Raw genomic sequence first — 14168 nt, forward strand, 5'->3', positions numbered from 1 at the left:
GATAGAGTCTGATTTTCCATTTGTGTACTGCATGAATTTAATGGCAGCAACTTATACTGCTTATGTAAGTGTGCCGTGTACGTTATTGAATGTGATGAGCCTAGACTGGTATCCGTAGACATCCAACCTGTTATTATAAGCGCCCCCAACGGTGTACCGATGAAAATGAATATTTAAAATCGATTTCCTGAGGGTCAATCGTGTTTGAATAGTCAATCTGTGTATGCCTATTGTGTTGCTAATAATGTGTCTTTTCATCGTATGTTATTGAGGTAGCGGCGTAAACGCCACCAACTTTCACTGACATCGAAGCAACCAAGGTACACGCCGTACGCGTCGCCATACGGTTTTAACGTCACCTATTCGTAGGATCTCGCCTATGTGTATGCATTATTAATGCTCAGTGCATTGGTTAAGACAAACACAAATCCCAAATGGACGGATAGTTTCGTTGTTTTTGGCGATCAGATGCAAAGAATGCAACTAGACACAGAGTGAGGTCGTTATATACAAGTCCCAACAGGTTGCCTAAGGTCAGTACATTGAAATCGACACCATGTGAATTAATGTATATGTGCATCCCAACTACGTACAATCTAACAGTTTTGCAGAATACTCCACTTAATCCTTCAATGCCCGGTAACGCGAGTACGTCGTTATATTCGATAATTTGATTAATCACTATTAAGACGAATGGACATGCAAAATGTCATGGTTCGTTACAGCTGCCAATCGTTGACAGTGTATTTCAGGTGTAGCTAAGTCTGATATTTCAACGACGGTTGTTCACATACCTTCAAAGTAAGCATTTTTTTTAATTATAAAAATTATACATGTATTCAACTTTCATGCGATGACCTAGGTGTTAATTCTCAGGGGAATCTGTGGATCATTAATTGTCTCTCGGTTATTTCATGTAAAATTTACTTCTTCCCCAATATCCAGCCAACCTTTCCAACTGTCCAATATCGAGTCACTATTTCTACTTCGTTGCATTCTCTAATATTGCAATTAGCACTCGTTTTGTAAATTTATTCTAGATCGCGTTATTGATCAATTTGCACATTACTACTAGTATATGATTATATATGTTATTTTTAACACGGCTCAGTTAGCAGGGAATATCCACTATGGCAGTCATCTTGGACTTGACCTCCTTCACCATATGGTAGAGCTAGATTCACGAACGTGTTAGCGCAGTTTACGTTGTCTCTGTGCCTGTGTGTGAATATGAGAAACTAGATAGCATATAGTAAATAGGATATCGTAGCGTGTTGTTGCTATTGTTAGGGAACATCGTGATGAAACATCACCATGAATACATTGATACACAACACTGTGACAAGTGTTGTTGGGTAATTACATAGCTATTGTCGGTAACAATGAACAATATTCAAATTACGTGTCTCGTTTGGTAATTTATTATTATTTACTCGTTGTCGCGCCTTCTGCTGTATGGACGCATATACAGTTCGTCTAAATGGGTGTATTGTATCCGGGAAACCGTTGGAATACCTTTGTTTGCGTTCCATTCATTGGAACCATGGCGAGTAATACTCAGACTTAGTTTCGACAGCAGCCTAGATTAAATCGTTACGGTCATTCGCCCTTCTACTCATTAACGTTTTAAATGCAAAAACGTTGGATGGTTACAATCTTCAAGTTAGTGTAACAGCATGTTGACAGTAGCGTGATAGTCATGATCTACACACATAGCTCCGGCATGCTCCATTGGATGGTTCATTTATTTCATAATAATAATAATAACAATCTTTATTGATATCGTATCTTCTCTGGGATCTAGATTAGAATACAATAAGGATGTAAGGAACAATAAAATACATATGTAGGTTGTTATTTTTATGAATGTTGCAGTTGCTGCGACCACGTGGTATACATGCTTTGTTTTTGCCTCATGTCCAAGCTCACGCCAATGCAAAATAAGGCATGTTGACATATATACTAGTACATGTATTGTAAAATAATAGAAATCAACTATAGACTGTAATGTACATTTAGTAAAGCGAGATGGTACTTGTTGTATTAAAGGGCGGCAGTCGTCGCGCCGCGTCCTGTTCGATATGGGACTCATAGCGACGTATACAACGCGTGTAAAATACATTGTTTATTTAGGCTACACCGATTTAATTTTATGGATGACATCCACGCGCGTATTAGTTTTCGCCTGTTCTCAAAAAAAAAAAAAATCTCCGACGACGAGTCTCTACAGATCGGTTTTCTGTCCGGAACTTGCCGACTCATATTGTCGCAAAGCGCCGACTTGTCGTAAAACTTGTTTTGGACTACCTCAAAACCAAACTCCGCACAGTTAGATGCGCGTTACGTAAAGCGCAAAGACCTATGGGAAAGAGATTGCCTCAAAACATGCAAATTTTGCCATAAATGATCCAACATGGCGACCACACCACCAAAATACGTGAGCATAAAAGTTCAGAGGTGAAAGGAGGGATTGTTGTAGACTGGTACGCAATTGACATTGGCCAGGGAGACGTTTACACAGCTATACGAGAGGTCGGTAGCGGCAAGCGAGTTTCGCCCAGACAACATTGAGAACATATTGTCCAGAGTGGCTGTCCCGCGTTTCTTCTGCAATGATGAGAGAAATGGGAGAGGAGTGGAGGTGTATGGTGGCCTAAAAGTCGGTCAGGCGACAAATCAGTTCGATTGCTTTGTCCGCATTGAAGTCGACAAAACTGCAACGAAAGCAGCAGAAGCTCCTTGGCCGAAGTCCCCTTACGGGGTGAAGAAAAGTTTCTTATTATTTTTTTTTCATTTTCTGATTCGGATAATTTGCTTGCACACACATTCAGTAATATTTTGATCATATGACGCATTTTCATCAAGATACATGTACATAATTTTCTGCATCCAAATGTGTGTTGGTGTTTTTTTTTCAATATCGAGCCTCTTATAATTTGTTACATAGTTGAAGTAGTTCTAGAGAATTTGTGTCTACACTTATGCTTTAGTCTATCTGAAGTGTCACTTTAAAAGCTGTAGTTTGAATGTCAAAGAAGTTAATTTCCAGACTGCTGTTGACAAACTTATTGTTCATTTTTAATTATTTTTTTTTTCAATACAGCACAGTAAGTTTTTCTTTATTATTGAGTTGATGTGTATGCCTTTGGCAAAGCTAACATCTGCCTTATCCTCTTGCCTTTTCAAAATCAAAGCTGATACCTGTGACAGTAATACAGTACGAAATGTGTACATCAGCATGTGCCTCCTACAAATAAAGACTTGTTGTTTTTTTGATACACTGTGGTTAAATTAGTAATAATTGCTCCGTAGTCCTGTGGTTTTAGTAGCATTTTTTTTTTTGGTCGACATTTTTTTTTCGCCCTCTCGCATTAGTTTTGGGGTCTTCAGAGGATGTCATCCATAAAATTAAATCAGTGTGGCCTTACATGAACTTCGAACACGCGAAAATGTGAAAATATTTTCAATACGGGTCTTGTACACGAATAATGTGATAACGTCCCTCATATTAACAATGTGGCACGCCACTCCCAACCAATCTAGTATAACACAAAACTTGTACGTCACTTCTAACTCTTTTTTTCTAATTATAGGTCGAGGGAAACTTATACTACATAAATTCACGAACACTGCACAGACGGAGTTGTCATACATATTCAGTTAATATGGGTTGTAACAAAGACAGAACCAACGACGCGGTTGCTGAGCTGCATCGATTCCTTGTCGTTGGTGATGAGCACGATACTCACATCTTTACGTTTCTTCTGCAAAACCCGTTTGACCACAACTTCGAGAAAGTGCAGTCGAGAGAGTTCATGTACGCCCACAACAGGTGGCGCACTTCAATTGTAAAGTCGGAAAACCATCTTAACTTTTTCTTGGAGCTGAGAGAGGCCACGGAGGGACTGACCTGTTCGTTGGACTTCTCGTTTGGTGTGTTGAACAGAGACGATGTAACAAGAAACGAATCCTATTCCGAGGCTGTTTCTCTTTTCACGAAGGAAACCAGCGAACATGGTCGACGTTCATTTATCACTAAAGACGAGTTGTTACATGATGGGTACCTTGATGAGAATAAACAGTTCCTGGTCGAGTTTCAGATGCGGAATGCAAAGACAAGTTTCAGTACTGTTGTGAACGTCGCCCCCAGAATGCATGAGACTTTCCCTCGTTTCCAAAGTACGTATTTTCCGTACGGTGGGTTCGATTGGAACGTCTCCGTGTATCCCAATGGTGATTGGGCGGAGCACGAGGGGAGAGTAATGATAAATCTAAACAGGCTCACTCAGTTCAACCAGCTGTGTAGACTTGGCTACAGGGTGACGCTTGGGGACGACGTAGAGACTAAATGCTATAGAAGCGATGTATTGGGGCACATTTTCGATTTCAGCGGCAATGGGCAGGGTTTTATGTTGTACGACGACTTGGAACGGTACACGAACAACGGGGAACTGAAAATCGTGGTTGAACTCGTATATATCAGCGTTATACACGAGATTAAAATGTACGTATTCGAAGAGCAGTCGCGGAAAAATCAAGTCTTTTTCTCCGACAGAGACAGGCAAGCTTGGTGTCTCGAAACAAACGTGTCCCACAAAAACCTGCTACTAAACCTTGCTTACGTCGACCAGTACAGACTACCGACAAATTACGCCAGATATGTGCGTTGGGACATCGTCGTCGTCGGTGCTGCAGGTCAGTGTAAACGTACTCTAGATGGACCGTATTCCGCATACTTTGTGAAGCAAGCAGACGAAAACGAATACGAAATGGCGACTGAGTTACCAATAAAGGAGGTATGACGATCTCATGTACTTTGACAATATAGCGCCACCTATAGACACGTTTTAAGATAGAATGCTACACAGAAGTAAAAATATTGTAATTTTCTTCATTTTTACATAATTGATATTTTATGTCACGAGGATGAAAAAATGGAATAAAAATATGGCGTTGCTACAAATGCATTACAATATGCGCACATTTTAAAAAAAAACTCAAGAGTAGTATTCTAACTTAAACGACTCAAATTTTCTATCTCTTTATTATCGTTAGATTTGTATCTACTGTGCCAATGTTATGTTGTGTTTCCTTTTTTGTTTTGATTTAGTTATCAGACCCCGCTCAGAATTATTTTCCAGACGATGAGGGTCCATTGCGGTTGAAAGTCCACGTTGAGTTCAAAATATCGCATCTTCTCTATAAAGCACATTACGACAAGCAAGATGACGTCAGCAAAAGACAGATACATCAGTTGAAGTGAGTGAAATTATGCTAACATGGTGGCGCTATGACAATATCTGTCAAGTATGCCACCAACGTATCATATCTATTTTAATTCCACTTCCTCTTTTATCCCAGGCAAATTCAGTTAATTACTTTATGACTCAATTGTATGCTTCTTATAAATTCTTTCAAAATTTTATTTTGTGCTTTTAATTGATTTGAACACAAATATGCAGATTTAGGGGTGGACCTTCAGAAACTCTGGAGGGCGATAAAAATGCACAGGAAAAAATCGTGGAAAAAAAACTGGGATCAATAAAAGACAAGAAATCTCGACACCTATCTCTAGGGGGAATAATATTACACACAAAGGAAATGCAAAATATTCAGGAAATTCATCACTGAAAAAATAGAACAAATCTAAGTGAAGGAAAAAATACTTTGCATACTTTTTCTGTCGCACTCCCCCAGAGTTTCCAATGGTCTTTAGCGGCCGAATATTTCGGCAATGTTATGATGCTATCGATGACTCTAAAAGTTGTTTGTTTTGTCTTTTCAGATCACAACTTGTTATGTCGCGAAACAAGCCATCGTCAGTATCGCCAACACGCTAAGGACAAATTCACATTTGGGGGGTAGGGAAACGGATACCGGGCAACACCAAGTCATCACGAGTGGCAATGATAATAAACGTGAGCAGTTATCGCCCTCTACGACGATGAACGATAAACATACGTAGATCTTCAGCGCACACACGAACTGTGCCTAGTCATAAGCACTTAATTTACCACAAGGTTTTTTTCGTTTGCCTTTTCTGTTACATGTCTTTACCAGGTGTGTACATGTACATCCCTACTCTCCATGAAAATATATTGGCGAGTAGTGTGGTTAAACAAATAATTTAAGAAAATAATTTAAGGACATACGAAGACTGAAAAGCGGGTCGTTCTGATTTTTAGCACAATGTGCCAGATATCTCGGTTTATCTGTTTTTATAAAAAAAAAGGTATACCGGGTATATAAAGATGGCAAGAGAAACGCGTAATTTCTACTTCTAAATTTAAAAATAGCCCAAAGAAGTAATTTGAACTGAATACTAAGAATTATCGTCACGATCGACTCAAAAAATGAACTAATATAAGTTTGTGTATTTCAAGCATATACCATGACGCCTCACATACAATGCAATAAGTATATATTTCAGGTTTCTTTGAGACTAATAGAATTGTCTTAATTTGTCAGTCATTTTTTGATTGATTACTAGTATAATGATTGCTATACTGCACAATTTGAAGAATAGCGCCACCACGTAATTTCTAATTGTAAAAATACATAATAAATGAATTTCGTTTATTTTAGACAAACGTAAAATTATAATATTTATAGTATATTTTTTTACTATATATTTTTGGAGTTTTTGTCACGTGATAGTACTCACGTTCAATATTTCAACTAGTGTGTTTATATCACCAGCTTTATTTGGACCTCAGCAATATCTTATCTTCTTGTATTGATATCTCAGACAAGTGATTATGTATTGCTAATTTATGAGTAATAAATGCAGAATGAAATGAACCGAAACGTTGTTGTATTTACGCATCATTGATACCCATTAATTATTAACAATGGGTGTGTGAAATCGAGACAAGCAGCCGTCAAAGATACGTACGACCGGGCCGGTGAACATACGATAGTTCTGATCATGATGTTACAGCTATCTCTCGTATTGCAAACCTTGTCTCCAACAGACTCTCTCCAACTACCATGCTGGCTGTGTTGTGTGTGCTTACCCCGTCTCGGCGTGTACCCTTCTGAAAATTGAATGTGGATCCATCGATACGTTTTTGAGTTATACATGAGAAATCATTGCCGAAATTGATGTCTCCATGGTAACTGTACCCATATCTGTACACAAATGTAATGAGTTCGTGCTTGTATCAAAGGCAACCTCTCCTAGAAATATTATGAGAATCCATATATAACTTGTTTTAGTTAGCCCGCTCATAGACAAACCGACGTTACTGAAAACGACATACTTTGTGCGTAAAATTCCTTTCTCAGGACAACATCCGTGCAATATGTGTGCATGCTTTCTGTACTACATCTCTTGATAGTAGATCCCTCTCTGCGCTTCCCGAGTCTGCACTCTACACACCGCGCCGTGTTCGATATAGACCCCATGCGACGAATACAACGTGTGTCAAATATGGTAAATAAATAAAAACTTCCCGGACCGATAGATATATAACAGACAATGTGGCTCTAATAGCTAGACATTTAAGCAATGTCGTTTTTTCAGTAGCATTTAAGAGTACATGCTCTACAAAGAAAGGTTCGCACAAAATTGTCCCTGTTATTCGTAAAGTTGTTTAAATATATCTTCGCAACATCAGGAATCATACATAGTAACTTTTAGTGGTTTGAGAATGAATCATAGATATGTACAGGAATTTTTAGATTAGGGACCATTATACTGAAAATGACCAATTCACAAATTAGTCAGCAACCACACTCGTTACGCTCTTTTGATTATTGGTGTATAATTTATGGCAGAACGCCCTCTTGTGACAACATGACACTATATATACATTGTACTAACATTTACACAATTATTGGCCATCTGCCATCTACTGTAAAACAATCACTGGATATTTATTGATATGACCTTTAGTTAGAATTGTTTGACTCACGCTCTCATTTTTATTATATTGTGTATTCCACGAAACAAAACAAAACAACCCATTTTCAGTTCGGTTCGTAAACACAATTCTCGCCTCGCACGACTACTATCACATTGTTTATATCACAGTTGTTGCTTATATCTCAGACAACTAATACATTTATTAGTTGTCTGAGCATATATCGACAATTAGAGCAGAATTCACGAGAGAATGTGTTTTCTAGAGTCTTTGTGTAGAGTATAGTAGAACGATTCCGTATTTGTTTTACGACAATCAAAAAAGAGTCTTAACTGCAGGATTAGCGAGGTTCAACCTCAAACAATAAATACATTATTTATTAATTGTCTATGATTTAACTGTACCATAATGATATGGCAACTAAATTTGTAGAATTCAAATGCTAATACTTATATCATACATATTTTAACATTGGCTTCATAATTTATTTGACCATAACATAAAGATTTTCTGAATATTATTTAATTCGTTAAATTATTATATCCGACATACTCCTACAGGTCATTCAGGGTCACTCACATATCGTAGTATGCTAATATTCTAATATTCAGACAGATTGCCTACATTGGGATAATATATTCCACTTTTTCAACGTTCGCTCTTCTGCTGAAAACGTCACATAGAACACGTGGTCATTATGGTTCTACATAGGAGCTAGACTCCCGGGGCACCAGACCTAAAACTGGGTAGAGGGTTGCCACTGAGCCTTCAAAAGTGTGTGCATTTTTATACCAATCCATACACATATTTATTCCAAAGTACAATTTTTTAAACCCAAGTTATAACAAATAAAGACAAGATAGCACTTTGTTACTAGTTGCGCCCTCTATTTTACTGGGCTACATGAAAGACGTCACTGGGCGTAATCAGAACAATTTAACGATATTTAAAATGAATTCAGGCGTATGGATGGATCAATGTTTATTTTAAAAAGGTGCCCTGTACAGCTCAAATATTGCAGATATTCATACCCTGAATTTATACCTATTTGGACAGGAAATGTGAACCATATTTATACCTACAATCTTGAAATACATAACCCATTTCAATGGCACGTCCCCAATAGGTAATTTCTATATAGTGCCCGGGATACGACTTACCAGGTCAAAGGTTACCTGTAAGTTGGAATACACTTAAATCACGCACATCCTGAAGCAGTCCTGACATGTCCGCCTTTATGTTGCACTAAGCTGCACGGTGTTTGTGTGTTTGCATGCTTAGCAACGTGTTCATGGATACAGTAACACGTACATTCAATAACCACAGTATGTTTCCACAGTGTTTCTATAGATTTAAGTTCGGTGATATGTTCTTGGCCTGGCCACAACACCATAGCTGAATATTTGACTACCCCGTTGGCTCGAACTGGTAAATCATCTTAAAGAATGAGTTAAGATTTCGACTGTGATATCGATTCTGACGACGATGATGCTGTTACGCTTGTCTGGGAATCTGCCGGCTGTTTTTGGTGCATGTCTATGCGCACGTGTGGTGGCGGTAAGAGCACTGCCAAGGGAAGCGCTGGGGATAAAGTTACTGGCATCGTAGCACTGGTCGCGCCTAAAAAGAAATGTTCCTCACTTTTCAAACTCGATTTCTCGGAAATCGAGCTTTCAGAAAGACTTCTCTTTATCCACGGCAACCCCACAGAAACTTTCGATGCCATCGTACCATGCCGGGGAAGTAGTTGCCTGTCATTACAATCTTCGCCGTCCGGGGGCGCCCTAATGGCATCCAATTGGTGTTGAAGTTCAGTCCGTGGTACCAAAGAAACAGGCGTACTGTCTCTGGAATCAACTACATTTTCTGGTAAAAATGAAAAAGATATCCTACTGCGATCAGACTCGGTGGATAATGAGCTGGTTCTGTCTGCCATGCTACCCGAGACATTTACATTATTGAGCACTGCTGGGAAAAGTTTTTCTTGTATATTCGCTACCGCCCCTATGGTTCTATTTGACACCCTGCCAGAATCAGTGAACGGTGTGTTCAAATTTGTGTTTGCACACGGCCTCATGTACCTAAGGTTATTGTGTGTCGTCTGTATTCGGAATTTCTCGACCGCACTAGTACCGTCGACTCCAACCGCTGATTCGTCATCGTTGGCACCACGTGGACCAATGAGGGCTCTTTCCATAAGATGTTTCCGACGCTCTTTATTGTATTTCACCACACCGGTGAAGGAAATTTTTATCACCCATATGTTCAGAATTAGGAAAAACACACAACTTAAAAAATAAAACGAGATCACGGCATAATTCATGCTGAACGGAGAGCCAAATTGCATTGAAACAATTATAAATACAACGGGTACGATTCCCCGAAAGATAATCGTAGATATGAAACCACAGTGTTTGTTTACTCCGTGTACTCTGCTGCAGCTTTCAATCTCAAGGGTTTTTAAAAGTTGCGAAATTCCAAAAAACGGCAAGTTTCCTTCAAACAAAAGTCCAACCAAGCAATTTAGACCGTTTTCTTCGAAAGCTAAAAATACCGATAGTGTCATAATAGCAACTAGATGATGGAGCGCGTCGAAGCGAAACGATGTTATATGTTTTCGAAGTAAAAAGTCCTGGGCAAGCTTGTATGAGTAGTGCCCCACGTCCATAGCTACAGCTATTTGTACCGCGAGAGGCATTCCAAAAGGGTCTTGAACAACTCCGGAAACGGCGAAAACCACAATAGCAGTTATTGTTAGAATGATACTGGATAGTTGGTCAACCAAACTAGAATATAATCAAGAATAATAAATTAGTCTCGACTTCAGTATCTGTCATATCAGAGGTACATTACTTGGGGTTTGCAACTCGCATAGTACTGTATGGTGACATCATGTCAAGATCCCATTCAAGTCTCTTCTCGTAGATAGCGAGACTGAGGCTACGACCTTCTGACATGACGCATATCAATGTTCAAGGTTTGTAATGAAAAAAATAAACTTTTCTTGTCACCATCATAGTGAAAAATGTAATACATCGAAAATGTACAGAAAATATAGTTCTCGTAATCCGTCATATCGTGGGCAGCTATTTTGATCCACCTGGACATCCCAGTATCCTAGTTACCTCGGGCATGCGCATTCGCATTTTTTCTGAGTTGGAACGCTTATGCGAGAGCGAGATTGTGACGGGATCTTGGTATCATGTCACCGTAGTTACAAACCCCAAGTAATGTACCTCTGGTCATATATATATATTTCTGTTCTTTAGATGAGATGTTTGCAAAACGTGTGGACACATGAGATAACACTACACTTGTCAGGCTTGGATTGAGACCATGTAAATGTCAATCGTTAGATGTCTCGATTTAATGCGTTTGTCAAGTAGGTCGCAAAAATGGCAACTACGTGTTTATCGTGATATAATCTGTTAAGATAAATCGGGTCGCGTAAGCCAGTCTGATGATAAGAGTCCGAGTACGAGAAATAAGAGAGTTCGGACCGAATTAATGTTTTGTTCTACTTGAAATGCTACTGCATATATGTGCAATGAATTGTGGTAGAGAACTTCTTATTGAATATAATGTTTAAAAATTATCCAAATGTAAATATGAGTACAAGGAAACAATCAATGAATGATTTCGTCCACACTGCTTATCAAAATGCTGAGAAATAAATAAATTACTCATGTCAAGTAAACTGATAGCACCGGCATATTACAAGGAAGTAACTACGTAGACACTTTCTTTAATTAGTAGACGTAGGCGCAGCTATCATGATAAAATTATCACTCGGTCGTCGTTCGTGCTTATTATTTCACAAGAAGGAAAGCAGCTGAGCGTTTTCTTTTTCTTTGAAAATCCGCAAATTCTCAGAATCATGGCTATAAAGGGCATTGCACAATAGATGGTCGTGTCATTGAAATATACCGTGGGACAGATATAGCCGATAACGCGTGACAGAGAAAATGAGTTAAACATCGTCTCCGTACCGGCATTATAAAATAAATTCAAACTAATGTGCACAATATGGGTTATATTATTTATATTTTTTTGGAATAAATCAATTCTCTTCGTATAACATGAGTAAAAAATAAACCACATCATATGGCTAAGGTACTTACAATTTGCCCGCAAACCAAGGTTTTTCGTCGCACAGATTCAGCAGTTGGTCAGTGGCAACCCAACGCTCCCTGAAGCGTTTCAAAATGAGAACGACAACGCCGGGTAAGAAGTGGAACGTCAGCACCGAGAAATTGATGGAGACAGATATTGTAAACAGCTTGATTGCCGTAGACATCGTGTTGTGGACGACGACATGTCCATGTGCTACCTAAAAGCGTGTCTCAGCTTAAGTAAATATATCGGACCTCAGCACCAGGAAATGACCTCCACAGCGTCAAATACAGTTTGCTACTATGGGCCACCGACCTTACACTATACATACACTGAGGCGATAGCGGACTTTTTCGGGGAAACCCCTTCGAATGCCAAGTTGTCACGTGGCGTTTATGTGTTTAATACTACAAAAATGTCTAAAACGACGTATTTACCTAAAAAATCATAGTATTTATAGTACTCTAAAATACTTTATTTTAGCTGGAATTAATTTTCACTAAAAAGAATTTTTGGTTGTTTTGTATAGAATTTATTTTTACTGATTTCTAACGAGTTGAATGTAAACTATAGGAAAAGGGTATATTATCTGGATTTTATTTTCACTAAATCTTTTGTTCAGCGAAAATTAATTCCAAGAAAAAAAAGTATTTTACAGTAGTTACTATAATCGTTAAGTCGCAGTCTTCGGCGCTAGCTTGAATCTAAACTAAAACTAATTGATTCACTAAAACATATTCCCACACGTTCTGTCAATTAAAGACATTTCACGAAGTGACACTGCCCATACCATTATACATAAACTATGAATTATTCACTGATCTCGATTTATTGTATAAGCCCGCTTATAATATTCAATATTATATCGAGCGAAGTTCACACAATTGTAATAATCGACCCACATTTTGGGGGTGAGTTGCTCTTATCTTTGATCATACACGACTGTATCGGGAACTACACGACTATGCGGCAGTGGTTGGGTATCATCGATGTACGGACATTTCTATCAGACTTGTTGTGGTTGGAATCACAAAAATAAAGTGGTGTTTGTCGCCCCGAGTTGTTTTCCTTTTTTATTGCAACAGTCACTGTGGTAAACTATCTTGCAATGTGATGCCTGGGTCACACGATGGGGCACGGCAAATACTTGTAGGTACGTGCCAAAAACTGTGCGTGCTGTACACCCGAGAGGGGCAATACGTAGAACTTGCCTAATGGGGACGTGCCCCTGAAATGGGTCTCGTTTTTTAGATTTTAGGTATAAATATCGGTCTTATTTCTGGTCAAGATAGGTATAAATATCGGTAATATTTTTCCGATTTGGTATACTTATGGATCCGTTTATGGGCGAACATCTCCACCTCAGATCCCGGTCTCAGATCAATATATACAACCCGGAAATTAAACAAGGCAATCAACAATAAATAAATCAATATACAGGCAACTATTGGCAAACGCGTTCTTCTATTGGAGATGCTCTTCTAATAGAGCACATACGGTAACTGTTTTATTTGAAATAAACAGTGATGACAGAAATGGTACTTTAGTATAAATATGGGTATAGATTTTGCCAGTATCCAGGTATAAAAATGGTCACACTTTTGAGCACTCAGGGGCACTCCCTACCCAGCTATGTATCAACCGCCCCCCGGGCTGTACCTACTCTAGGGTATTACGAACGCATCAATACACGCGAAACTATTTAGAAATAGAAAAATAACTTCGACAATAAAACATGCTTCTAACAAAAACATATGTCTCATAATGTATTTGTTTTATTCTATGGTATAGCCCAATATAGTGCATGGTTTAAATGTGGTCATTTTTTGATAAAACTATATTTGGAAACTATTAGCATAAAATACAATGTTGTCAAAAACTTAGATAAGCTATTGATGATAAAATATGGCATTGTTTTCAAAGCTAAAATAATTTGTTTTCATTGGGACGGTTTTGCATATATCTTTCATAGTGCTTCTTTTCAGAACACTGCATGGTTACTGGGTTTTGTTACATTATAACATCGTGACAATGATCGCACAAGTGACGCCTCTCAATACGACAATTGACAAGTCGTGACTGAAGCCAGATAACACCACGTTGAACACAACAGTACGACCAAAGTACGTCATTTTGTTTCCACACTTTACAATTACCGTTTAAGGAAATGACGGTTTAAACATTAATGGA

The 14168-nt window shown here is 38.5% G+C and overlaps 2 protein-coding genes across 2 annotated transcripts; one reads left to right on the top strand and one right to left on the bottom strand.

The window, feature by feature from the left end:
• The first annotated feature begins 299 nt into the window (after window positions 1–299).
• LOC100370664 (uncharacterized) lies at window positions 300–6807 on the top strand. Its single transcript, XM_006818344.3, has 4 exons — window positions 300–533; window positions 3594–4796; window positions 5111–5259; window positions 5786–6807. Exons 2-4 carry the CDS (start codon window positions 3666–3668, stop codon window positions 5838–5840), a joined length of 1335 nt encoding a protein of 444 aa, XP_006818407.1. The 5' UTR covers window positions 300–533; window positions 3594–3665; the 3' UTR covers window positions 5841–6807.
• Window positions 6808–9181: 2374 nt separating this feature from the next.
• On the bottom strand, window positions 9182–12257 carry LOC100370515 (uncharacterized). The gene is made up of 2 exons (XM_002736230.3): window positions 11987–12257; window positions 9182–10651 (listed from the first exon to the last, which is right to left on the bottom strand). Exons 1-2 carry the CDS (start codon window positions 12160–12162, stop codon window positions 9316–9318), a joined length of 1512 nt encoding a protein of 503 aa, XP_002736276.1. The 5' UTR covers window positions 12163–12257; the 3' UTR covers window positions 9182–9315.
• Between the last annotated feature and the right edge of the window lie 1911 nt (window positions 12258–14168).

The sequence above is a fragment of the Saccoglossus kowalevskii genome, chromosome 6, assembly GCF_978046115.1.
Source record: "Saccoglossus kowalevskii chromosome 6, keSacKowa6.1, whole genome shotgun sequence".
In the NCBI taxonomy this organism is placed as follows: Eukaryota; Metazoa; Hemichordata; class Enteropneusta; family Harrimaniidae; genus Saccoglossus; species Saccoglossus kowalevskii.

Excerpts from the sequence above, each read along its gene's own strand:
- LOC100370664 (XM_006818344.3), top strand. The coding sequence starts at position 3,666 with ATGGGTTGTAACAAAGACAGAACCAACGACGCGGTTGCTGAGCTGCAT. Across the intron at positions 4,797-5,110 it reads CTGAGTTACCAATAAAGGAG|TTATCAGACCCCGCTCAGAA; the intron begins GTATGACGATCT and ends GTTTTGATTTAG. Across the intron at positions 5,260-5,785 it reads AGACAGATACATCAGTTGAA|ATCACAACTTGTTATGTCGC; the intron begins GTGAGTGAAATT and ends TTGTCTTTTCAG.
- LOC100370515 (XM_002736230.3), bottom strand. The coding sequence starts at position 12,162 with ATGTCTACGGCAATCAAGCTGTTTACAATATCTGTCTCCATCAATTTC. Across the intron at positions 10,652-11,986 it reads CCTTGGTTTGCGGGCAAATT|TTTGGTTGACCAACTATCCA; the intron begins GTAAGTACCTTA and ends ATTATATTCTAG.